The sequence below is a fragment of the Hesperophylax consimilis genome, chromosome 2 (assembly GCF_061612785.1).
Source record: "Hesperophylax consimilis isolate HC1 chromosome 2, BYU_Hcon_1.0, whole genome shotgun sequence".
NCBI lineage: Eukaryota > Metazoa > Arthropoda > Insecta > Trichoptera > Limnephilidae > Hesperophylax > Hesperophylax consimilis.
This window is the reverse complement of record NC_142837.1, coordinates 13,804,530-13,827,172: the sequence shown is the minus strand read 5'-3', so window position 1 is coordinate 13,827,172 and position 22,643 is coordinate 13,804,530. Positions and strand designations below refer to the sequence as shown.

Sequence of the window (22,643 nt, the reverse complement as noted above, 5' to 3'; positions counted from 1 at the left end):
GATTTTGTAAATTCCAAAGTGTTAAATACCGACCCTTTTTTTTAAAAAAAAAAAGAAAACCTGTCAAGTACAGCCATTAATTCTTTCTTGTCCAATTCAACGTTACCTTGAGTATGTAAAACCCTATAGTGGTCTCAAAGGCAAGAACCAAGTAGCAATTAATCACATAATTGTCTTCTTTGTATGTATATAATTTTTTTCATTTTTTTCAATTTTTTCCTTTCAAAAATTGATGGCGTCCTACCCAAGCTCACATTTACCAAAAATCGGATTTTGACACATCCATTTTGGGAAATTGTATTTATAAAAGAAAACCAAATGTCGGTCCTATAAAACCACATACCATAACTGGATTCGCTTCAACTAAAAGTATGTAAAACCCATTAAGGTCTTTTATTGTATGACGAGATCTCGATTTCTTTTCTCTACTGTTACGTCACGTATGTCTCGTACCTCACGTTTCAACCCTACGGGACAGGTTAGTAAAACCTTACGGTTATCCTGATCTTCGAACGCAAATAATTATATCACAACGTAAATCAACAGGACTTTGTTCGATCATCGTTGCATAATATAAACACCCAACCTTTGTCTCACCATTTAACCAAGTGTTTGCAACCCAATTGCACGCTACAATGAACAGTATGTAAAGCCATTATGGGCCTGTTCTCACCCATCGCACGATGTAAGTAGAAATACCTCCTACCATCATCTTGCACCTTGTAACAAATGAAGTAACATTGAAATTGTTTATCTTCTCTATTGTTCCATCGTACGCCTCTCCAGGCTACGGAGTTAGTCAATCTAACAAATCTTTGCAAACAGTATCAAATGATACTGCTAGCTTTTGTTGAATTATATTTAAATGTAAAAAAATTGTCACGCGATAGGAGAGATCCTTACAAAATCCACCACTACACGAGAAGTTCGTTACAATTACTTAATATTTATAACCATGTGTTATAATTTGGTCGTGTGACATTAATTTGCCATGAGTACCGCCTTTGTGTATAATTTGGTCGTGTGACATTAATTTGCCATGAGTACCGCCCTTGTGTATAATCTGGTCGTGTGTCATTAACATGTCATGAGAACCGCTTTTGTGTATAATTGTGTACAACCCTGTACACGAGACGTGGAGACGTAATAATAATACTTACCGTGATTCGTGTGAACGACATAATATCGACATCGTCATCTCCTTTAAGGAACTGTTTTTAAACTCTTTGACTTCTGTCTATAATTGAGTTGTACCTTGCATATACTGCATACTCGTACACTATACGTGAAGACGTTACAATACTCACCATGAATCGTGCGAACGAAATAATATCAAACCTTTATATGTGAACTACGTAAGTATTTCACAGAAACCTCTTTGTTCAACGCCAATGCCCGTGGACTTCCTGTTTTTGCTGCTTTCCAAAAAGAAAAGAAGCCCAGGAATATCTACTATCCCAAAAGGACTAGTTTTCAGCTTCACTGTCAATTATGGGGCATAGTGCCGCAGGAGTTAATCGATGGGCACAAAACCACTAAACTCGTCGTCTGGGAAACGAATAAAAAGAATCCCAGGTTTGTGAAATTGGAACTAGGGTCTGTCTTTTCTCACAATCATGTAGAAGTTTAAAACGACCCCTAATCTTTTGCCAAATACACGCAAAAGATTAGCCTCTTTAGTACAATGTGTATTCAAATACTGTTTAAAATTAATCCACTTTATTAAAATGTAAAGAGTCAGGAAATCTGCTGGTTGAATATGTTTCACTCTCACATAGAGGTTGAATTGGAAATTAGTCCAGTCTCTAGCAAATTTCGTAACTCAATTCCCGTCCTTTTTCCTCCCACTCCCTACCCCCATGCCCTCAGGCATATGTATGAAGTGGAAAATCTGTTGTCAACCATATTTCGCCCTCACTTCGAGTTCGAATCGGTAATTGTTCCGGTCACCAACAGGCTTCCTACCTCACCTTTCACGTATGTTGTTTTTTTTTTTTTTCTCTCCTCAACGAAACACATTCATGAATTTTGAATATGTATGATACGCACTTGGCGTATCGTCTGTCTTTTCTGACAACCTTTATTCATGAATTAGTTTCCCTGCTGTTGCCGTGACTCGTTCACGAATTTTTTGTCTTGTTCTTTGAAATCCTACGAAAATGTTACCACCTGTATGTTAACATAGGCCAAAGAAGGCCGGTTGTTTTTTCAACCAAGACAGTTTGTCATTCGGCAAACGCCAAGTCATCCTAATAAAGGATAATGTTTATGTAATCAAAACTAGTTAGGAACCTCTCTCTACCTCTCTCTCACACCCTTCGTCACTCTCCGGACCGGCAGCTAAACCTCGTTTGTTTATTTTTTCTGGACACATTTTGTTTCTCTCCAAACTTTTCTTCATTGGTCCCTAGGCAGGTAAACTTCAAGAAATTTGCTTTAATAATAATTCCCCCCGGATTTAAAAAGAAGCCCAGGCGGATGCCATCTCCGGCAGCCAAGCTGAGCCTCACCTCCTAGCAGCCTGCGCTGTGGTTACAAAGGCCCCTCGACTACTACTCGCTACACACTTGTTCCATCTTGTTCCATCTTGTTCCTGAAAGCACAGACAATACCACTCATATGTATGACGTTTGTCACACCACTGCAAGCCGAGTTGTCCCACTATACTTTATGACACTCTGAACTACCTTTCGGACACGCTAGTCCCGGAGTTCAAATTTCTTGCCCTCAATGCCAATGCCAGTTATACCGTCTCTTGCTCTGTCATGCAGTGACACATACCAGGTCATGGGTGAAACATAATTACCCTTTGCCCCTCCAGTAAACACAAACTGCGCATCTCTAAAAAGTTATCCTGAGCTACATTATGCTCCGATAACCAACACATACGATCCGTGCCCACCATAATAGCACATAGGACTCGTACTGGCATAACTACGGAACCTGGACTACTCTCTCCAATGACCACTGTAACCATAGCCGCAGCCCCGCAAACCACAGCCCCACTTCGCAAACATCAACGCCCACAACGAAGCAAAGTGTTCTTTCCAAGGCCTAAGTGTACTCCTGAGTGTTATCTCAATGGGTCAGATTACAGTGAAATCTCGTTTCCTTCGCAACTCTTCGAAACCAAAAAACCAACGCAACGCAAACTTAGCTTCCAGACCAATGAAACCCTAGAATCACACCTTAACATTCCGTCTTTTGTTTTTTTCAATTGTATAATGTTGTCTATTGTTTTTTCAATTGCATAACCATGCCCTTTTGTCTTTCAATTGTATAATTTTGTCTTTTGTCTTTCAATTGCATAACCATGTCTTTTGTTTTCTAATTGCATAATTTTACTTGTTGTTTCCACACCTGCTCTCTCCCCAAAATTATTTGCTCCAAACATGCTATGTACCCTTCCTCATTTCTCCCCACAAATATTGTTACCTAGCCTATGGCATAAGCTAGTCATTATGTTTTAGCTAGGCATCTCTCTGGCCATCCAAGTCTCTCAAACTAAGGGCAACTCTTGTTTTGTCAAAAAAAACCCCAAGGGAGGCACATAGAGGATCTTTTAACCCTGATGCTCCATTACCACGTCGCCCTTTTTACGAGCGCGGGGGGAGGTGTCATATAACAGATTTTAGGCGCAAAGATCCTACAGTTGCCAACTTGAGTAGCGGGAATTATCAGGTTAGTTGCTGGGTCAAACGTAACGCGCAAAAGATCCGCTACAGTTCCCCCCACCCCCGGCGACCGAGCTCCTCGTTCCTCCTTCTTACGCGCCGACCTCTGACCTAGCTGGACGTGTGTTCGTTTCGGCGCCCGCGTTCCAATTCGCACCGCTCGGTCGAGAAGCCAAATGTACGACAATGTCGCGCTTTGAACATCGACAGGCTGGCACCGTTTGTTTGAAACACGGCGCACCGTCCTGCAATCAACAGGATACCCCGACAACACCATGCTGTGAGTCTCTTACATTTCCTATTACCCTTGAATGTGTCCGCTAATAACCTAAATTCGTCCACGCTGCCTGTCGGTCTAGAGAGAGCTGTTAATTATTTCCCAGAGAGAGATTAGGGAACCCTTTGATGATAATTCTAGTTAGGATGTAACAACCTGTATTCTATTGTCATTCACCCATGTAATGTCCATTTTGCCGCTCAAATACAATGTTGATTTATAAAAACCTAACCTCTTTCATTTGGGGATAGCGGTTGTATGGGAGTGTTTTGTGTAGACGGTGGGATATGGATTCTTGAGCCTCGCGCTGACCCCGAACCCTGACTATGAGAGAGACGTCTCATGCCCCCGCATCTGAGCTGGCCGAGGGAAAGTCAGGGCCCCCCCAGGTCCGACGCGCGACAGCATGGATAAAGCGTTACAGAAAAAAATATGACAATCTGTTAAGTAGAATATATTTTCCAGAAAAAAAATTGCTTTTCTCCATGGCTGTATCGATATTTATATATCCCTTAACCTTTGTTATCAGTGACTTCCTGACCACTTCTGGGAAATGCTACAACTCCTGGTCTCCTCTCAAGAAGCAGTGTTTGCAATGGTCTTTAAAGTTTCATATAAATAAGCTTCTTTTAGTTGTCGCCATCTCTCATCATTGCCGGATGTTCTAACCAGTGAAGCTGACCCAGTTTTTGAACGATATTTATTTTAAATATAAGATACATTAAATAGCTGTATCTCAAAATGACTTTAAGAAGCTCTGCATCGTTAATTCCGACTCTCGACATGCCCCAATTACAATGTCTTCCGGGAACGAATCCTTCATATATTTTAAGTATATTAAATAGATTTGATAGCTGTATCACAAAATGACTTGAAGTCTTATTGATCTATTATTTGGACACACTAAAAGGCCCTTGTTTCATTCATTCATCACTTTATTCACTCTTTGTCTTCCAGGAAAGAACCCTTAATCGATTTTGTCAATTAAAAAAAACAAAGAAACTGAGTATTAATATATGTATTTGGACACACGAAAAGGCTCCATCACAGGCGTGTTTCATTCATTCATCACTTTATTCACTCTTTGTCTTCCAGGAAAGAACCCTTAATCGATTTTGTCAATTAAAGAAAAAAAACAAACTGAGTATTAATATATGTATTTGGACACACGAAAAGGCCCCATCACAGGCGTGTTTCATTCATTCATCACTTTATTCACTCTTTGTCTTCCAGGAAAGAACCCTTAATCGATTTTGTCAATTAAAAAAAATGCCAGAGAATATTTTGAAAGTTTTCGACACCAACCGCAAAATCCTTCTAAGAAGTATTTTTTAATAAGTATCGTGTTTATCTCATTTTGCTACACTGTGAACCCCTTCCTCAATAAAAATATAGACCAAAAGCGCTCACATAATTCGCCTTAATCTTTTATTCAACGAATTTATGAGCTCTTGCTTCCTTTGTCATTGGAATAGGGACGTGGGAGCTTCTACCGAACTGAATTGAAACTTTTTAGCCGAAATATGACAGAAGTTTGAGGATCAAGCTCCATTTATAGTTCGCTACGGAGAATAATTCATTCATAAATTTGATTTTTGAGCAAATTAAGGTTAACAATAATATTCAATATTCAGAATTGCTAAATTAGATTCAGTTTATATATCTGCGCGCTCTACACGCTCTTCTGTCATATTTAAAGTGAATCAATATAAAAAAAAAAACTCTGAACAAAATTCCTGTTTGAACAGAAAAAGTAATGTTTACAATAATATGATATCAAAAGCGGACATCTTCAATTTTCTCTTTTATCTATTATCATGCAAGCCTGTTAAGCTACTTTTATCTATTATCATGCAAGCCTGTTAAGCTACTTTTATCTATTATCATGCAAGCCTGTTAAGCTACTTTTTTAGTTTGTCAGCAGATACATACAGACAATTAAGTACATTCTTAACATCTTTAAAAATGATGATGGTTTATTAAAAAATAGATCAACGGGTTAAGTTAACAGAATTTTATTTTTACATTAGCTCCACACAACAGGCATATGTCATTTGTGGGGATGTGGGGGGAGGCTTTTTTATAGAAAGGATAGAGTGGAAGTTTTGAGAAGGAGTATCTGGGGTCAATGTGTCCAGGAGTGACGGACGTATGAATCCATCCCTCTCTCTGCAATGCAAGGCGACGTCAAAAGTCAAAACGTCTCCCTCAACCGTATCTCCCGATTCGGCCCGCCACGCAAAAGGTGGAAAATCACATCCACCGCTAACACCTAGACATACCAAATCCCATGGACCCGGGCACCCCTGCCATGTCACCAAACCTTTTCCATGGCAGTGTTCTTGGTTATACAATAAATTATTCGTGGGGTGGCCGTACCCATAATCGCCTCCCAAATTGAAAATAGAGTAGTATATATATCAACATAAATAGCTGTATAAGCGTTATGTAACAGACAGTCATGTCAATAATTTCATAGATATTACTAGTTTCATAGAAGTTACATTTCAAAGTATTGACTTTCTTCTGTATAATGTAAAATGTTACGCAAAAGTTTTTTCGTTAAATAAGAATTGTTTATTTCCTTTTAGGAATTCGTTATTCGATTAATAATTAAATGACATTTAATTATCAAACTCATAAAGTACCTATATTGCAAAGTTATCATTTTCTAGCTTTTTTTAGTGTTCAAATGAGTCCCAGCAGTTAATAGTATCCCTAAAGATGACTCAGGCCTCGTGGGAAATTATTTTTTCTTAGGGCATCTTGTGTGTAGTTTTATTTCAAATTGTTGATATTAAGTTTTCGCAAATTTCTACAAAATAGGTTTTTTTCATTGAATGCAATCTGAAAATAAGGAAGACCCCTTTTTCACCATATTTATGGCCTAATAAATTGGTTCGAAAGTACTGTGTGTGCGAAGAGTAATGTTGAATATTGTATGAGTGTACATCAGCATTTATCTTCGCCCAGCGGTAAACAAGAACTGTACTGCTACCGGGTGGCCACTGGCCAGCAAGCAAGTGGCCGTTAAATGGCTCCGGTCAGTACGTCAACGGTTTTAATAATTCAACATTCAAAATAGCTAAGCTGGACATTTGCGGTGGCTTAGCGCTGTTGGCTGGAACTCGGCCGGCACAAAAAACTTTCAGACTGATTGATAAATGGACTTCAACCGGTTTGTGTTTAAACTTTTTCGACTCATTGTTTATGAAAGTTTTATTTAATTGCACTTTGCATTCACTTAAATTATGAGGGAATTATAATTTTTATTATCAATCATTATTGTATGACAATTTTTATAACCACTTAAACCAGTGACTTGCCAGCTTACATAAATCTTTTCAACTTTTACACCCCAGAGAGGCCAATTAAATTGATTATTTCTTTCAGTAATAATATAAAAGTTTGGTTAGTCTCAGCTAAATTAAAATAAAATAGTTATTTCGTGATATTCAGATCAGTTCACCAAAGATGACGTAAGCCTTAAAAATAACGTTTCATTTCTGAATAATCTTTTATGGCTTAAGTCAACTCTTTAATGCGTTCTCTAAAGCCGCGGCTACACAATCCAGTAAAAAGCATGCTTTTGGCGAGAGTCTGGCATGCTAACTATTCGCCTGATTGTTAGTCAGTATACACACAGGTATGCTAGTTACTAACATCCCTGGATTCGTGAGCGTAGCAGAATAAGATGGAGATCCCGGAAGAAATAAGAAATGAACTGCAATTTTATGTGTGTAAAGCTACCAACCTGTTGAATTTCGACATCGAGCCATTTTGATCGCGAAAATATCAACATGCAAAAGCGCATCAAAATAGCGCACGCAGGTATTCACCCTGCTAGCTATTGGCAGCGCGCGATCAGTCATGCTGATGACTGAAAACTGCTACTGGCAAGCTTTTGAACGAGTTAATAACATGCGTATCTACGGTATAATGGAATCTTTGAAGACATTTTGCCAATGAATAATCATAAAAAATCTCTTAAAATATTTTAAAAAAATGTATAAACTCTGTGAAAAAATCATTGTATTTTAAAAAAATACATTAAACGCTTAGTAGTTGCAAAAGTAAATGTGTACTTTAACCACTGTGCGGCTTTTGCGCCGCTCTACGATAATCTACGCAGTAGCAAGTAAGCTTAACGTATGAAGCAGAATTTTTTAATGACTTTGCCGACCCAAGGACTCTGTCCCTTGTTTGCGTTGATGGAAATAAATTAACGCTTTCAAATCCTCGTGACTTAATTCACTTTGGGTCCACTTTGTAGTCTGCCTAATTCCGCGGACAAAATATCCATTTGACAGCTTTTGTTTTAATTTTGCTTCATTTGCTTTGTCATTTGTATTAATTAGTGCACCGGTGGAGAGCTTTGAAAACACATATTACAGATAAATTAGGACGTACGCAGTACACACTTAATGATGAAAACCTGGGATTTTAATATAACACATTATATTGGAATATGGTGCTTTGTGATGGAACATTATTAAACGGAACACAGTCTGCATTTTTTTTACTATTACATCAACTACTAACGACACAACCTAAAGTTATTTAATCAGAGTAAATATAATTTTATATAATTTGCCATTCTCCTGGAATTGAACCGGAACGTCTAGACTCACAGTTACATGTTTAGTACGTTATTCTACCCATATTTCCAACCTTAACTTACCTACAAATTAGGTTCAATTTAATAGTAAAATAAATATAAAAATATTGATTATTAGGTTGAAATATTACCTTTGTTCTGTCAATGGAGTCATTGATCCATTCGGAACCGGTGAAAGGTCGAGAAATACGCCAAAATAATAATTGTTAGGTTGAAATACTGTTCTTGTTCTGCCGGTATTTTAATGGAGTTATTGAACCAATAGGTACTGGTGCATGGTCGAGAAATAGCCAAAATAATAATTGTAAGGTTGAAATACTGTCCTTGTTCTGCCGGTATTTTAATGGAGTCATTGATCCATTAGGTACTGGTGCATGGTCGAGAAATACGCCAAACGTGCGCCAACATTTCTCCAAGATCGACTTGTTCTTGGGATCAACATCTCAGCTGTGGAACCACTTGCCGGCCTTTTTTTTACCTTCCTCTTATAATATTGGTATCTTCAAGAATGTTTTCAATCCTTTCTCAGATCAAAACGACCCTCCATACAGCATCCACAAAAATGAGAAACGACATAATGTTAAAAAAAATTATAAATACATTTTTATAATAAAAACACATAAATTTTTTTTTGACCACGATAGTTTTATTTTCACTCTACCGGTTTCGGAAGATCCCTTCCTTCGTCAGGAGAATATTTAAAACAGTTTTAAATATTCTCCTGACGAAGGAAGGGATCTTCCGAAACCGGTAGAGTGAAAATAAAACTATCGTGGTCAAAAACAAATTTATGTGTTTTTATTATAAGTTATGATGAGCCACAAAGTGAATGCTTTTTACAATTACGTAAATACATTTTTACTATTTGTATGAATTTGATGTTATTTTTGTATTATTATTTCCAGAATCGCCTACAACTCGGCAGATGTCAGATGAGCCGGAGTTCGAGGCCCCCATCGGCAACCTTACCTACCCCGTAGGGAGGGAGGCCATCTTGGCTTGTTCAGTCAGCAATCTGGGCAAATACAGGGTAAGTCTTTTGATATTGATTTTTTGGTTATAGAAAGATGCTCAATCGATGTAGGATTAATTAATTAATTTGTTAATAAAATCTAATAAAAAATAAATCTTTGAAACAAAGGAAGTTAAAAATTAATCCTTCTTTTCTCCTATTAAACTTGTTAAAAAATGCAAACGATTTAAATCATTTAACCAAAAATTTGATAAGCGTGAACGCCTTGAGGTGATTTTACCCTAAAACGGCGCTATGCAATTCATATATATATTACCATTATTTTTAAATATTATGTTTTGATTAACGTGACATAGTATGACAAGAGGAATCGTGCTATTGAATAAAATTTAAATCTATCTTCATAAATGTAAAGAATGTTAAAATAAGAAATCTTGTACTGTAGTTAATTAATCTTTCATAACTAAAATAATTCAAAAACAAAAAATATATTCGCGTTATTTATCTACATTAATATGTGTACCCACTTGTAAAATCTTCTTGTTCGAAAACAAAAAAAAAGGAATTCACTGAGAATGAGTTCGTTCGGGAAATTATATGAAAATTATCCGAATGGAAACATTAAACCACCCGCTGTTTTAAGATTTTCCACTTAAAACGAAACATGTTGTACTTATTGTACCCACGCCTCCAGGATAAGCCGCATTCCTGGAATAAGGTTCTGTTCTCCCTTGTTCCCTTGCGGTATCCATCTAAACACAGAGGAGCCATAGTGCCAACTTAACAATCTGCAATAAATATAACCGGCAACTTTGGTTACGACGCGCTACGGACTACGGGCTACGGTGGCTACATACGAGTACGCCAGCTCGCTACTATAGTCGTAGCCATCTGACAGGCGAGTGATACAAACATAATTGAATTTGGCATTTAGCGCAGATATTCCGTTTAATCTAAATTACAACTTAAGTTATTTACGCGTTCTATACAGCTGCTGTTGTCGGTAGCACAACTGTTCATATTAATTCCCATCCAAGGGAACTGCAATACTGCAATAAATTACTCGCCTACGCAATAGCAAAAACAATTTAGCATATTAAATTGATTGTAATATAAAACCGGCGTTCTGTTTTATGATGAAGTTTGGGGTATGTTTGCCGGTGGATTTCGGTTTATAAGCGATTTGCGATTTTGAGATGCTACGGTATTTTGATTTATTATCTACGCACGCCGTAAACAACTGAGGATCTTTTTCATTTTAAACATATGACATTATTTATTTCAACTTTGACCAGCACTATTCGATCTTTTGAATTTATTGGTCTTGGCCAATCCGAATACAAACTTCCCGAAAACATATCAATTGATTGAAACATGTGATTATTAAATGTAAAATCAAGATTTTTGTGTCATTCTACATGAGCGTAAAATTTATATTGTTTTACTTGGTTCTATTAAACTAACGCTGTGCACAACACTGTGCACTTATTCAGTAAAGACTGAAAGTGGTAAAAGAAGCATAAGACACGAGTGAGGAGGTACTTACTAACAACCTCTTTCCCAATAGTCTGAAAACAGAATAAAAAAATGAAAGAAAAATAAACTGTTCAATTTTAAGATAAGTGATTTTTTTTACTTTAGTGTGGAATAAACTTTGAAGGCAAGATATTATGTATTATTGTTACGAAAATTACCATTGCTTTATTTTTATTATATAGCTTTGATTTATGTAGTATTTGTTTAAACTATAAAAAAATAACAATAATAAAATTTTGATATGGAAAAAATACTGATTTTCCAGTATTTTTTCCATGTTGTTATGTTAATTTGTTATTTTAATTGTACAATTATAAAATAAATGAACCCACCTTGGTAAATTTATTTTTTAAAATATTTTTCGACAATAAATAATCTTCAAAAAGGTTTCAGTAATAGTCTTTCCCGTTGCACTGGCTATTATATAAACAGGAACATTCAACAATATAATATATTTAAACGCTAGGTTATCGGTAAAATCATCTTGACCGCTAATACCTATAGAAAAGAGTTTTTCTTTATTTTCAAAGACAGAAAAACATTCCCGGGTTACGAATTACCATTATAATATTTGAAATTGTCCTTTTACCACCAAAGTAAACGAGAAATGCTGCTTGTGTCGTGATGGAGGACTTGTGGCCAGCCGAGGAATTAAACTCACCACGCCTTGGTAGGATCCAGACTCGATGCCGACCCAGCCAATGCCGTTCAGATAAGAATATGAACCCAATAACTAGTACTTATTTTTATTCTAGTTGCTATATTAAGAAAAATCTAAATGAAATTTCGAGAAAATATGAATGCAAATGAAATTTTGCAACGCAAAGTGATTTTTTACTAGACAGAGCACCCAATTGAGTTTCATAACTAATTAAAAAAAGTGGGAAGCTTAAAAGCGGACTTGCAATGTTTTTCCTTTGACGAGGATGGAAATGCAAATGCCGTCAAGTCATTTCATCACAAAACTGTTTAGCTCTAGAACGAGAACAGATATGTTCAAAACGACTATTTATCGCACAACAATGAACGAATGTTTGCTACTCGTTCAGCGTATCTCCTGTCAATCGGTACTAAAACTGCACCGGTGCGGTAAAGAAGGGATTGACACAAGTTTTTCGAAGCAAGTAGGTACCATCATTCCCCTGAGATAATTAATAGAATCCATTACACTTTTGGGAATGTGTATGGTATATGAGGGCTCCAATTCTGATGTGGCTATAAAACTCAGTCGTAGGGCACCAAAATTTCCACCGTTTTGAATTATAACCAGACTATTTATATCCTAACCCAGTTGACGCTAAAAGGCCAATTTGTTGAATTAACGCCTCAAATTAACACCAATTTTATACCATTCATCCAAAAAAACTATCGGAAGTTCGGAAACCCTTGTAAATAGCCTATTTTCACAAATCACCGAGAAAACCCCGATGAAATTAGGTCTGCCAAGATAAAAATATTTACGGAAAAGGTCGCCGTCACCATACTTGTACAGGTTTGTGCCTTATATTCAGACCCATACAAAGGTGAGGCTGCGAAGGCAATTTATCACTCGAAAGTACCGAACTTTCTTATATTATGCCCTTTCTCTGGAACGGCTTGCTTCATATGTTATGTATACAACGTTGCGCACTGGGTTTTTAACAGTTACAAAGGTGTTAATATTATTAAAACTCCAAAACATTGGATTTCATTTTTCATTTTTGAATGAATGTTGGAGTAAGAGTTCTTCTCATTTCAACATAACAATAATTTGTGAATAACATTTTTTTTTAAATTTGTGTATTTTGTGTTAGTACAATTTAGTTTTATATTTCGTTGAGCACCAAAAATATATACTAAAAGTTCGAAGAATATTTTTATTTATATACATACAAGCATGGAAATATACTTTTAAAAGTATGCAAGTAAAGCGTACCACAACATATTTAAGTGACTTGAAAAAGTTTAAAAATATGATAAAAACATTCTTACGAAAAATAATGTCGGTGTACATATCTATATAAACGAATAGATTCCAGAAGATGTCTTCACATTGAACACATTTTTTACAGAATTGATATCTTATTATACTAAGCTTATTTAATCTAATTTTTCCACTTTACTCAACGTGCATTTTATTTATTACCATTTCGGATCATTTTCTCAATTATTCCCTATATATTATACATGTCTTGCGTACAATATGATTGCTTCATGTTCTATGTTAGGTTTACGTTGTGTTAAAGTTAACTAGGGGTAGTAAAACGAACAACGCACGTACGATGTTACAGGTGATTTGGCTTAGATTACAGTATGTACAGCCTCGTGTGATATGGGCGTGATTATTTTGCTATTGGAATCCGTCTGGATCGGGATATCAATTTGTGAAGGGACAGCTTGTCGTAATAGTTTAGTAAATCATTTTGAAACCAAAGTTTTTTATTTCGGAGAGAGCTATTGACCTTTTGTACATAATTTACAATAATACCTAATAATAAGTTTGCCATAGGTACTTAAATACCCATAGACAGGAGAAAAACATAATCGGAGCTTAAATTTCCACTACAAAACAGTGTTTTCGATATTAAAACGGTGTAGAGACGAGTGTAAGTAATACAGAACCCTGGGATAGCGGGCTAAATGGAACTTCTGTTTTGGATTTTTTTTAAATAATTTAGAAATATAAATCTAATTATTGATAAGTAATAATATGCTGTTGGGTTTTATTGGCATAACCGTTTAGAATAACTTTTGAAGGTTAAACCCAACACCGTAATATATCATTGAAGAAGTAAATAATATTAACGAGACATGAAACAGAACGAGTGATAGAAAAATAAGAATAAAAAAATAAAAACTATTTATTTGTAGATACTGTGACGTTTTATTCAAGAAATAGCGCCAATAAGCGCTTGTGTGTTTTATCTCTGTCTTGTTCTGTTTCATAATTCGTTTAGATTTATTAATATTATATCTTCTTCTTTTATGATATATTACATTGATGGGTATAACTTTCAAAATATTTACCTTTTTTTTAATTGCCGGCAACCCGGGCGTTTATTGCAATAACATGATCAATATATAATGAATATTTAGTATACTTTTTGATCATAAATAAACGATCAATACGCTGATTATCAGTTTTAATATCCGTTTTACTGTTAGTTCAAGCCTTTTAGTAAAACATCGTGCTCATTGTGAAGCTATTTTTAAAAATGTTGCAAAATATAAATGATTAAAAAAAAAGGATGATAATATTAATTACAAAAAATATGGTTAGTTAAAGGTTAGTTAGAGTGAAGTTACAGCACTGTCATAGCAAGGTTATGGTTGATCAAACGTGAGAAGAGAAAGTACAGCACTGTCAGAGCAAGGTTATGGTTGATCAAAGTGAGCAGAGAAGTTACAGCACTGTCATAGCAAGGTTATGGTTGATCATGCGTGATTAGAGAAAGTACAGCACTGTCATAGCAAGGTTATGGTTGATCAAGAGTGAGCAGAGAAGTTGCAGCACTGTCATAGCAAGGTTAAGTTTGATCAAGCGTGAGCAGAGATGTTACAACTCTGTCAAAGCAAGGTTATGGTAAGGGAAGGGAAACATTTAAAGTTTCTGGCTCTACATGATCGTCTTTAGCCCAGTTTCCTAGGAGGTCGGGAGCCCTTTCGGGAGTCTTCTTAACAATACTTCGTCATCAGTTTGTTAATCATTCATTCACAATATTTCCTCGCATAAAATGTATTCATTTTCATTTATTTTCATATGCACATATTTTCATATGTGCGATATCTACGATGTAATACTTTTGCAAGAAACGTGGTTATTACAAAACGAAACATCGAATCTATCCAAAATTCATCCGAACTTCCAGGGATGGGGTACCTCTGCTGTAGATTTATCAAACGGACCACTACGAGGCCGACCCTACAGAGGAGTCGCAGTACTTTGGAGGAACGAGCTGCAAGCTTCAATAATACCGTGTGGAGATGACCGCATCGCTGGTATTCAGATAACTACCAACGGAGGGACGATAAGCATACTGACTGTCTACATGCCGGTATGTCACGCGGACAACCTTACCGACTTCACCAACTACCTTTCAAAAATAGATACGATCATTTTAGATAACGAACACTCTGAAACCATTGTTATGGGAGATTTCAACGCTCACCCATCCTCCATATTCGGGAAAGAACTCTCTCATTTCTACACCGAAAATAACTACAATTGTATCGATATTGAAAGACTACCGAATGACACATATACATATATTAGCGATGCACACAATACCACTTCCTGGCTCGATCACTGTATATGCACTAATAGTCTAAAGAACAAAATAGATAGTATAAAATATACTATGATACCGACTGGTCCGATCACAAGCCGACATCTTGCGTAATCGCTGCTGAAAAATTACCTGCAACTATTTTTAATATTCCACAACAGCCTAATAACATAATATGGAGAAGGAATAATAATAAGAAAATCAGTGAATATACGTCTGTAGCAGAAGCATTACTTAGTGTGATCTATCAAAGACACTCTGAATCCATTTGTAATTAGGATTCTATATTTGACAGATGCGAACATATACAAAACATGAAAAATATATACACAGACATCGTTGAAGCCTTAAGTAGGGCTGCCAACACTGTATTTTATCGGGAAAACGATCAAAGCAATCCAAAAACACATCGTGACATTGCTGGGTGGAATCAACAAGTTAAGGAACACTATGAAAATTCTAGATCGGCGTTGATGGAATGGATTAAGAATGGGAGACCATTACATGGTCCCATTGCGGATGAAAGAAAACGAAAAAGGAAGGAGTTCAAAATAGCTCTTAAACACTGCTAAAGCTCTTATGAACAAACAAAAATGGATGATATCGTAAAATCACTTGACACAAAGCAGTTTGCCCAATTCTGGAAGAAAAGCAACAACCTGATCAAACCAAAAAATCGAATCGCCAGCCAAATTGATGGGTCCACAAACAAGTAGGAAATTGCTTATACTTTTAAAAGAACCTTTGCAGATATTTCCGGAAATGAAGATATCGAACGACAAAGGAGAAGCCTAAGCATAGTGCCTAACATGATTGCCCGCAGATTTTTCAAATGCAGCAATACCCTTCTGTACTGGCCTGTATACGTGTGAGACATGGTGTCACTACCGAACTTGCTCGATGGAACGACTCCGAATTCAATATAATGACGCCTGTAGAATCATATTTGGATACTGAAATTACAGCAGCGCATCGACAATGTTCACGGAACTAGGACTAGGAATGGATTTGCCGGCCTGATGAGACACCGGGTTACTGGAGCCAGGATGCGGCTAATGGCCTCCGCCAATAAGACCACGACCTGCATAGTTGTTAATTACTTTGTTGTTAATTTATTCTCTGTCATATATTTTTTTCAATTTCACATACCTACTGTACAAAAAATATGTATACATGTATGGGACTTGTGGGATTGCACTAACCTCCCCACATCCTGGAATAAAAAAAATAAAAATAATAATAATTATTATTATTATTTAATCTGGTATCCAAGAACTGAAAACAACTTTATATTTAGAAATGATTGAACACACGCCCTGCTCAAGAAATCTCATCGTCTGGAGCTTTTCAGTGAAGAATACCAGAAGTTCTTCAGGAATGCTAAACGTGATAATATATAAAGTGTGACTTCCGACAAAATTCAATTATTAATTAAGGATAATTCGTTTTAATAAAAATTGTTTTCTTTTAAAGATTCAAGATTGCTTTTGTTTTTTTCGAGAAAAACAAGCCTTCCCGTCTATAATAAACAATTATGGAGCTATGAGCAAATATTTAAATTCCTCCTACTAAAATTACTATGAGCGGTATCTGCTTGTGCAAATATGGATAAAGCCCGAAGAATTGGACCACTACGCTACTACCCGGTCCGAAGTGAACGATAATTTTTTTATGTTAATCGTTCCCAGTCGCATATAATTTTAGTTGTATTTGTTGACTCATTGCAATATGTGTAATATACGAGTTAATAAGAAGAAATTTTTCCTTAATTCTGAAACATCAATAATAGTTATTTCAATGGTGTCATTATAATGGCTAATATGTATTTTAAGAGTAATGTATGTCTTATGGTTATTGTATTAGGAACGGAAGGCTAAAAAAGAAGAAAAGGTGCAATGATTTGCTCGCGCGCTCACATTTGATGAACATATTACTAAAATCTCAAGTGTTTCTAAATAGAGTCTAGAGTCTAGAATTTCTATGGATGTAAGATATTTATATTTAAGATTAATAAAAACAAGGCCTTTCCATTAAAATATTTATGTAAAATGGTTTGAAAATTTTATAAAACGTTTTTCAACTATAAAATCAGCTTTATGCACCAGATTCCCTTTTTCTTTACGATGAATTGAGGATGATCGAGGGATCCCTCTAGAAAAATTGAGATTTTAGTAATAACTTCATAAACATATTAATATTCTGTTCAAAAAAATATTCTCTGTTATTTTAACTTTCTATACGTTAATGGAATTTATTTTATATTAATGACTATCTATTATCATAAACACCTGATACCTCGATTTATGTCAGGTTTTATACAAACCTAGTATTCATTGAACTATTATTACACTAGTTGATATTTCTTTTTATTATGTATTGTGTCACTGAACTTCTATGAACAACTGTATCACTTGCAATAATATTTTCGTGTACACATTACTTGTTCTGTAATTTATTACTAATATTCTCCTGTGTACATAGACTTATATTAGACATACATCAATGCCTATGTACCATTTATGCTTATAATCCGATGTTTCATTCTATTGTAAAAGCCAGTTTATGGCGTTTAAATAAATAAAAAATAAATAATTACTCCACGGAAAGATCGATTTTCTAGGCCTGCTAGGACAAAGTCAACCGTAGGTCCGTCCATTAAGCGGGGCCGCGCTCCAGGCAGGGGTGCCCGAGTCCATCAGGTGACGTGTGTTCAGGATGCGCCTGCCTAGATCTGGAAAGGCTCATTTGGGGAGACCCTTTGACCTCTCCAACTGGTCTTTCGACCCATCGCCTTGCGCGGGAGTGGGAAGGATATATTGATTCGTCCGTCACTCCTGGACACACTCATCCCTAGATTCCTACCCACCCCTCATACCTTTTACCTTCCTTTCCTTCCTTTCCTTAAAAAGACCCTCCACACAGCATCCTCAAAGATGACATAGGTCCTCAGGGAAATTATTTCCCTTAAGGCCTCCTGTGTGAGTTAATTAAAAAAAAACAGCTCTTTTTAAGCATTGCGTTTTCTAAGATGTCATAAGGTAAGTAGGGACCGTCAATATGAGCTTCGTTAACTGCGTCAATATGACCAAAGCACCTTTGAAAGTTTGTGTCAAGAAGGTGTCTGGCTTTCTACACCTAAATGCAATGAAAAGGGACTTACTTGACCCTCTGCCGTACCTTTCCGTAGACATTCCTTCTTTCACGTATTCACTTTCACGTGATAACTGATCCGCTGAATATTTAATAAATAAGAACGTGCGTCTAGACGCGGAAATAAACCATTATTGAGTGAAATGCTTTCTTATCATCGTATCGTCTTGATGAGAAAAATAAATAAGCCATCTTTTATTTTTATTTTTAGATCGGGATAACAATTATTCTAGGTGTTTGATTTTTGGGTGACAAGCCGCATTGCGCCCTCATTTTTTTAGCAAATGTTTGAACGGATTTACAGTGTCTTGCAGGGTAGATGTGGTGAATTCTTTTGAATATCTCAAATTGTACCGGTCTCGTAGTGTTCACCCGGGCCGGCTCTGGGCTAAACGGCGCCGGGCGCGAATAAAATTTTGGCACCCCTTGTCATAACCAGTAGACGCTTAGATAAGTAATTACTGTATTAAATAATATTCGGATGATTTCTATTTGTGTGAAGCGCCATTTTATTTTAAATATTCTCAAGAGTGATGTGTTAAGAATTTTAGATGTTAGATATTATCAGCGAACGAACTTAGTGGACTGCTCCAATTGTGCCCTCATAGGCAGGGCCGCCGAGAGGGCACGTTAGCCAAGTCCGAAACTTGGGGCCCGGGCCTAAGGGGGGCCCGGGACGGGGCCCGGATATTTTACTAAAAAATGCCAATGACACTAGGAACGGACGTGGGCCGGGTGCCCAGGCCCGCACGCTCCGTAGGCCCAACTGTCAGAGCGTGTTCACACACAGCACACAGCTATAATATGCGAGGGATAGCGTATTTCGGCATAACGTTCGCCGTACATTCCAAATTGGAATATATGGCGAGCGATATGCTGAATTACGTCATCCCACGCATGTGTGTGAACACGCTCTCAGAGCGTGCCACTCACAGCTCAAGCTACAAGCACGCCATGCCGGCCGGCCCGCTGTGGGAGGGGCGATGCAGCCGCCCGCCGCGCCCCCGCTCATACTCACCCCCGGGCCCTACCGACCCGATCGGCAGACCGTCGCGTCGGCAATCCGTCGGCGACAGTCATAGCGGAATCGCTGCGCGCTGAGTTTGGTATGGTTATTTATTTTTAGCCATCTTGATACATCATCTAGTTCATTATTTTAAATATTTATTAGTTCTTTATAGTTATCTCCAATTAAGTATATAAGTGTATCATCGGCAAATAGTCGTACTTTGCATTTTGAAAATATTTTCACCATGTCATTAATATAGACTTATAGAGTATGAACAATAGGGGTCCAAGGATCGATCACTGCGGTACTCCTAATTTATTTTCCATTGGTTTTGAAAATTGATTATTTATTTTTGCTACCTGTTTTCTGTCTTTCAAATATAATAATTTAATTTAGCCTCAAGATATCTTGATTAACGAAGAATATGTAAATACACACAAACAAGAAACACAAGTATTTTATTTTGAGTATTCACCATAACTTTTTAAACATTTCCATTGAATAATTATGCTTAATTCAAATGATTGGTATAGTGGTATAAGAAAAGGTAATGAATTAGTATTCCTAGCAGTAGCAGGTAAGCATGAACTTATTAATTGTTATCTCACCCCCCCCCCCCCGGTAAGTTGTGGGGAGGGGGCCCGGTATAGTCTACTAGACTTGGGGCCCTGATTAGCTGTCGGCGGCCCTGCTCATAGGGACGGCTGTTGTGTTCATAATAAGGGCAAACGATAGATTATGATGGAAGGTGTGTTTTTTTTAGAACAGAAGTGAAAATGAAACATCATAATATTTTTGATGGTTTGAATCTAAAATCATATCCGACTGCTAGTATTATTTACTTATTCGTGTAAGACTTCAATTTTAAAAGATTCTTCGAATTTCAAAGTAAATTTTAAAGTTCTGTGATATAAAATTTTGAAGTTTTGTTATTATTTTAGTTTTTTCAAGTAACTAGTATATAATGAAATATTAACAGAACTTCAATGCGACTTCCATTAAACTCGAAAAGGAACGTTGAAATTTGATGAATTTTTCAAATTCTCCGAAACAATCCTGTCTTGGGAGTTGATTATTATCACATATTTTAAACATTCTGCCCAAACATATTTGTGAAATAATATTGTAAATGAACTATTATTTGTTCACACCTTTCAAGTAAGAGTTCGAATCTACAAAATCAGCATTTAGAAAAGTATTTCAACATTTTTAGCGGTTTAATACTCTATTTATTTGTTAAATAAACTTAGCATGCCACTTGACGTTTCCAATTTCCAGCCATTGTACTCATAAGTTCAAACCTTGTTATCAAAACTCAAAATATTTCAACTTTGACGTCATTTAATTCAATGCTTGATATTGGCCTGTAAATGGCTTTCTGTATTCAAATCGGATATGAAATGAAACTTTAATAAGTTCAAATTAATGTTAACTTTTCATTTTCGACTGACCAAAATTTGAAAAAATGTTACCAATATAAGCTTGATGCGTGTAATGATCTGACCTTTTACAAACTTTTCTTTCTGCGATGAATTTTATAAGTCCCATAGGTAACTTTTCCATAAGGCTTTGATTATGTATATATCCGGGGTAGGAATATCCTCCCTGCCGTCTGTACGAGCCTTTGCTCCTCTCTTTATTACGCATCCCGTCAAGTGTGCGCATCCTAGTTTGTCTACGTGTTTTACGACCTTGAACGTAATTATTTCACGTGACGGTTCAGTATAAAAAGGTCTCACTGAACGTTGTGTTGGTTTTTTGTTTTTCGGTATAAAAACCTAGTTATCTATGTATGTGTGTGGTATCTCTCGGTTCTTTTGAGATAGAGTGAGTTGAATCCATTACCGCTGTGTTTTAAAGCCATTTCATAAACCTTATTTCTGTCTCGCCTGCTCTCCAACTAGTTACGTGATTCTACCTGTCGTAGGGTAATGTGAGTATGATAAAGTGTTTGATTTTATATACGTGATATACATACGATAAATTTATGGTGTTAATTGTCGGCGCCATCCATGTATATATTTTGGGAAGGAAATGAGAGGAACGGAAATGAATTTGTTCAAGCTTAGTTGGCTCCTCCTCTTTACCAAACAAATCTGATGGATGATAATTAGAACAAGGCAATCGATATCTGCGTGTCTGGATATCCGAACCGGCTGGATCTGACGGGCTTTCGCTTGGCCTCCCCTTGTTCCAAATTGGCAACCTTCACGCCAGAATAAAGAAAACCAGGTCTTCAAAACCACCAATTTCAAAAATGCCTCAACTTCATTACACCTCCAGGAAAATCTACTTTACTGAATGTAGAAGAGGAAAACCATGACATTCCTTGTCACGAATCTAGTCGCAAAAATGTGACACGTAAGATCTCAAGTTACGTGCCACGTCCAGAAAACGCTGTAAATTCCACGTCGTCGGGAACTTACATCCCTTTCTAGGTCAATAAAACACACGACAATCTTGTGACAAGTTGTGTGCTTATCCATTCAGCCAATTATCATGTGAGATATGTGTAAGGTTTACTCGAAATGCCAAATTTAGGATGAGGACTGTCTGTATTTTAATATTAGGTTCCATTAATTATTTTATGAGGTTACTAGCTCTCTCGTGTATTAGGTATGGGTATCTTCTATTGAATACCTTTTCTCTCAGGTAGGTTTAAACGGATAATTGTTTTGATTCTGGCATTTAATTTTATGAGGCTGCCTTCCTCTCGAAAGGGACCTGTTGAGAAAAGTTGTTCGGTTGGTAGTTTTATTTCGGAGATTACCATCTCCCCTTTTGACTCTAGATTTGTTCTTTTGTATCCCAATTTGTAAATTAGAAAGTCAAATAACCGATGAAAGTATTTATTTTTGTTCTGTTTGGTTGCATCCGATCGCTTTCTATTCGGGCGGTCATACGCTAGCAAAACCTACTTTTCGACTGACTGTACTCCGCGCCTCGACCTACATATGAAAGGTCATTGGCCCGTCTCCCTTTTACAGCTGATAGACAATCTCGTATAGCGCATTCCTTTTAATGAAAACATTATTTGGGTGGCAGGCGTTGTAAACCTGGTTCCTGTTCTTCGGTTGCATCCGTCTTTTAAAGGGTTTTTTGGAATTTAATAAATAATATAAAAAGAACTCACCCTGTTAG

At 36.6% G+C, this 22,643-nt stretch overlaps 1 protein-coding gene across 3 annotated transcripts in view; it reads left to right on the top strand.

Moving 5' to 3' along the window:
• The window catches only part of LOC149425715 (lachesin-like), a 718,168-nt gene that overhangs the window by 205,672 nt on the left and 489,853 nt on the right, over nt 1-22,643 (top strand). For all 3 annotated transcript variants that reach the window (XR_016303426.1, XM_089641366.1, XM_089641355.1), the window contains exon 3: nt 9,475-9,599. Coding sequence is in view for 2 of the 3 variants with exons in the window: in XM_089641366.1 (XP_089497492.1) it covers nt 9,475-9,599 (125 nt within the window). In the remaining variant the exon portion in view is untranslated. The remainder of the gene's footprint in view (nt 1-9,474; nt 9,600-22,643) is intronic.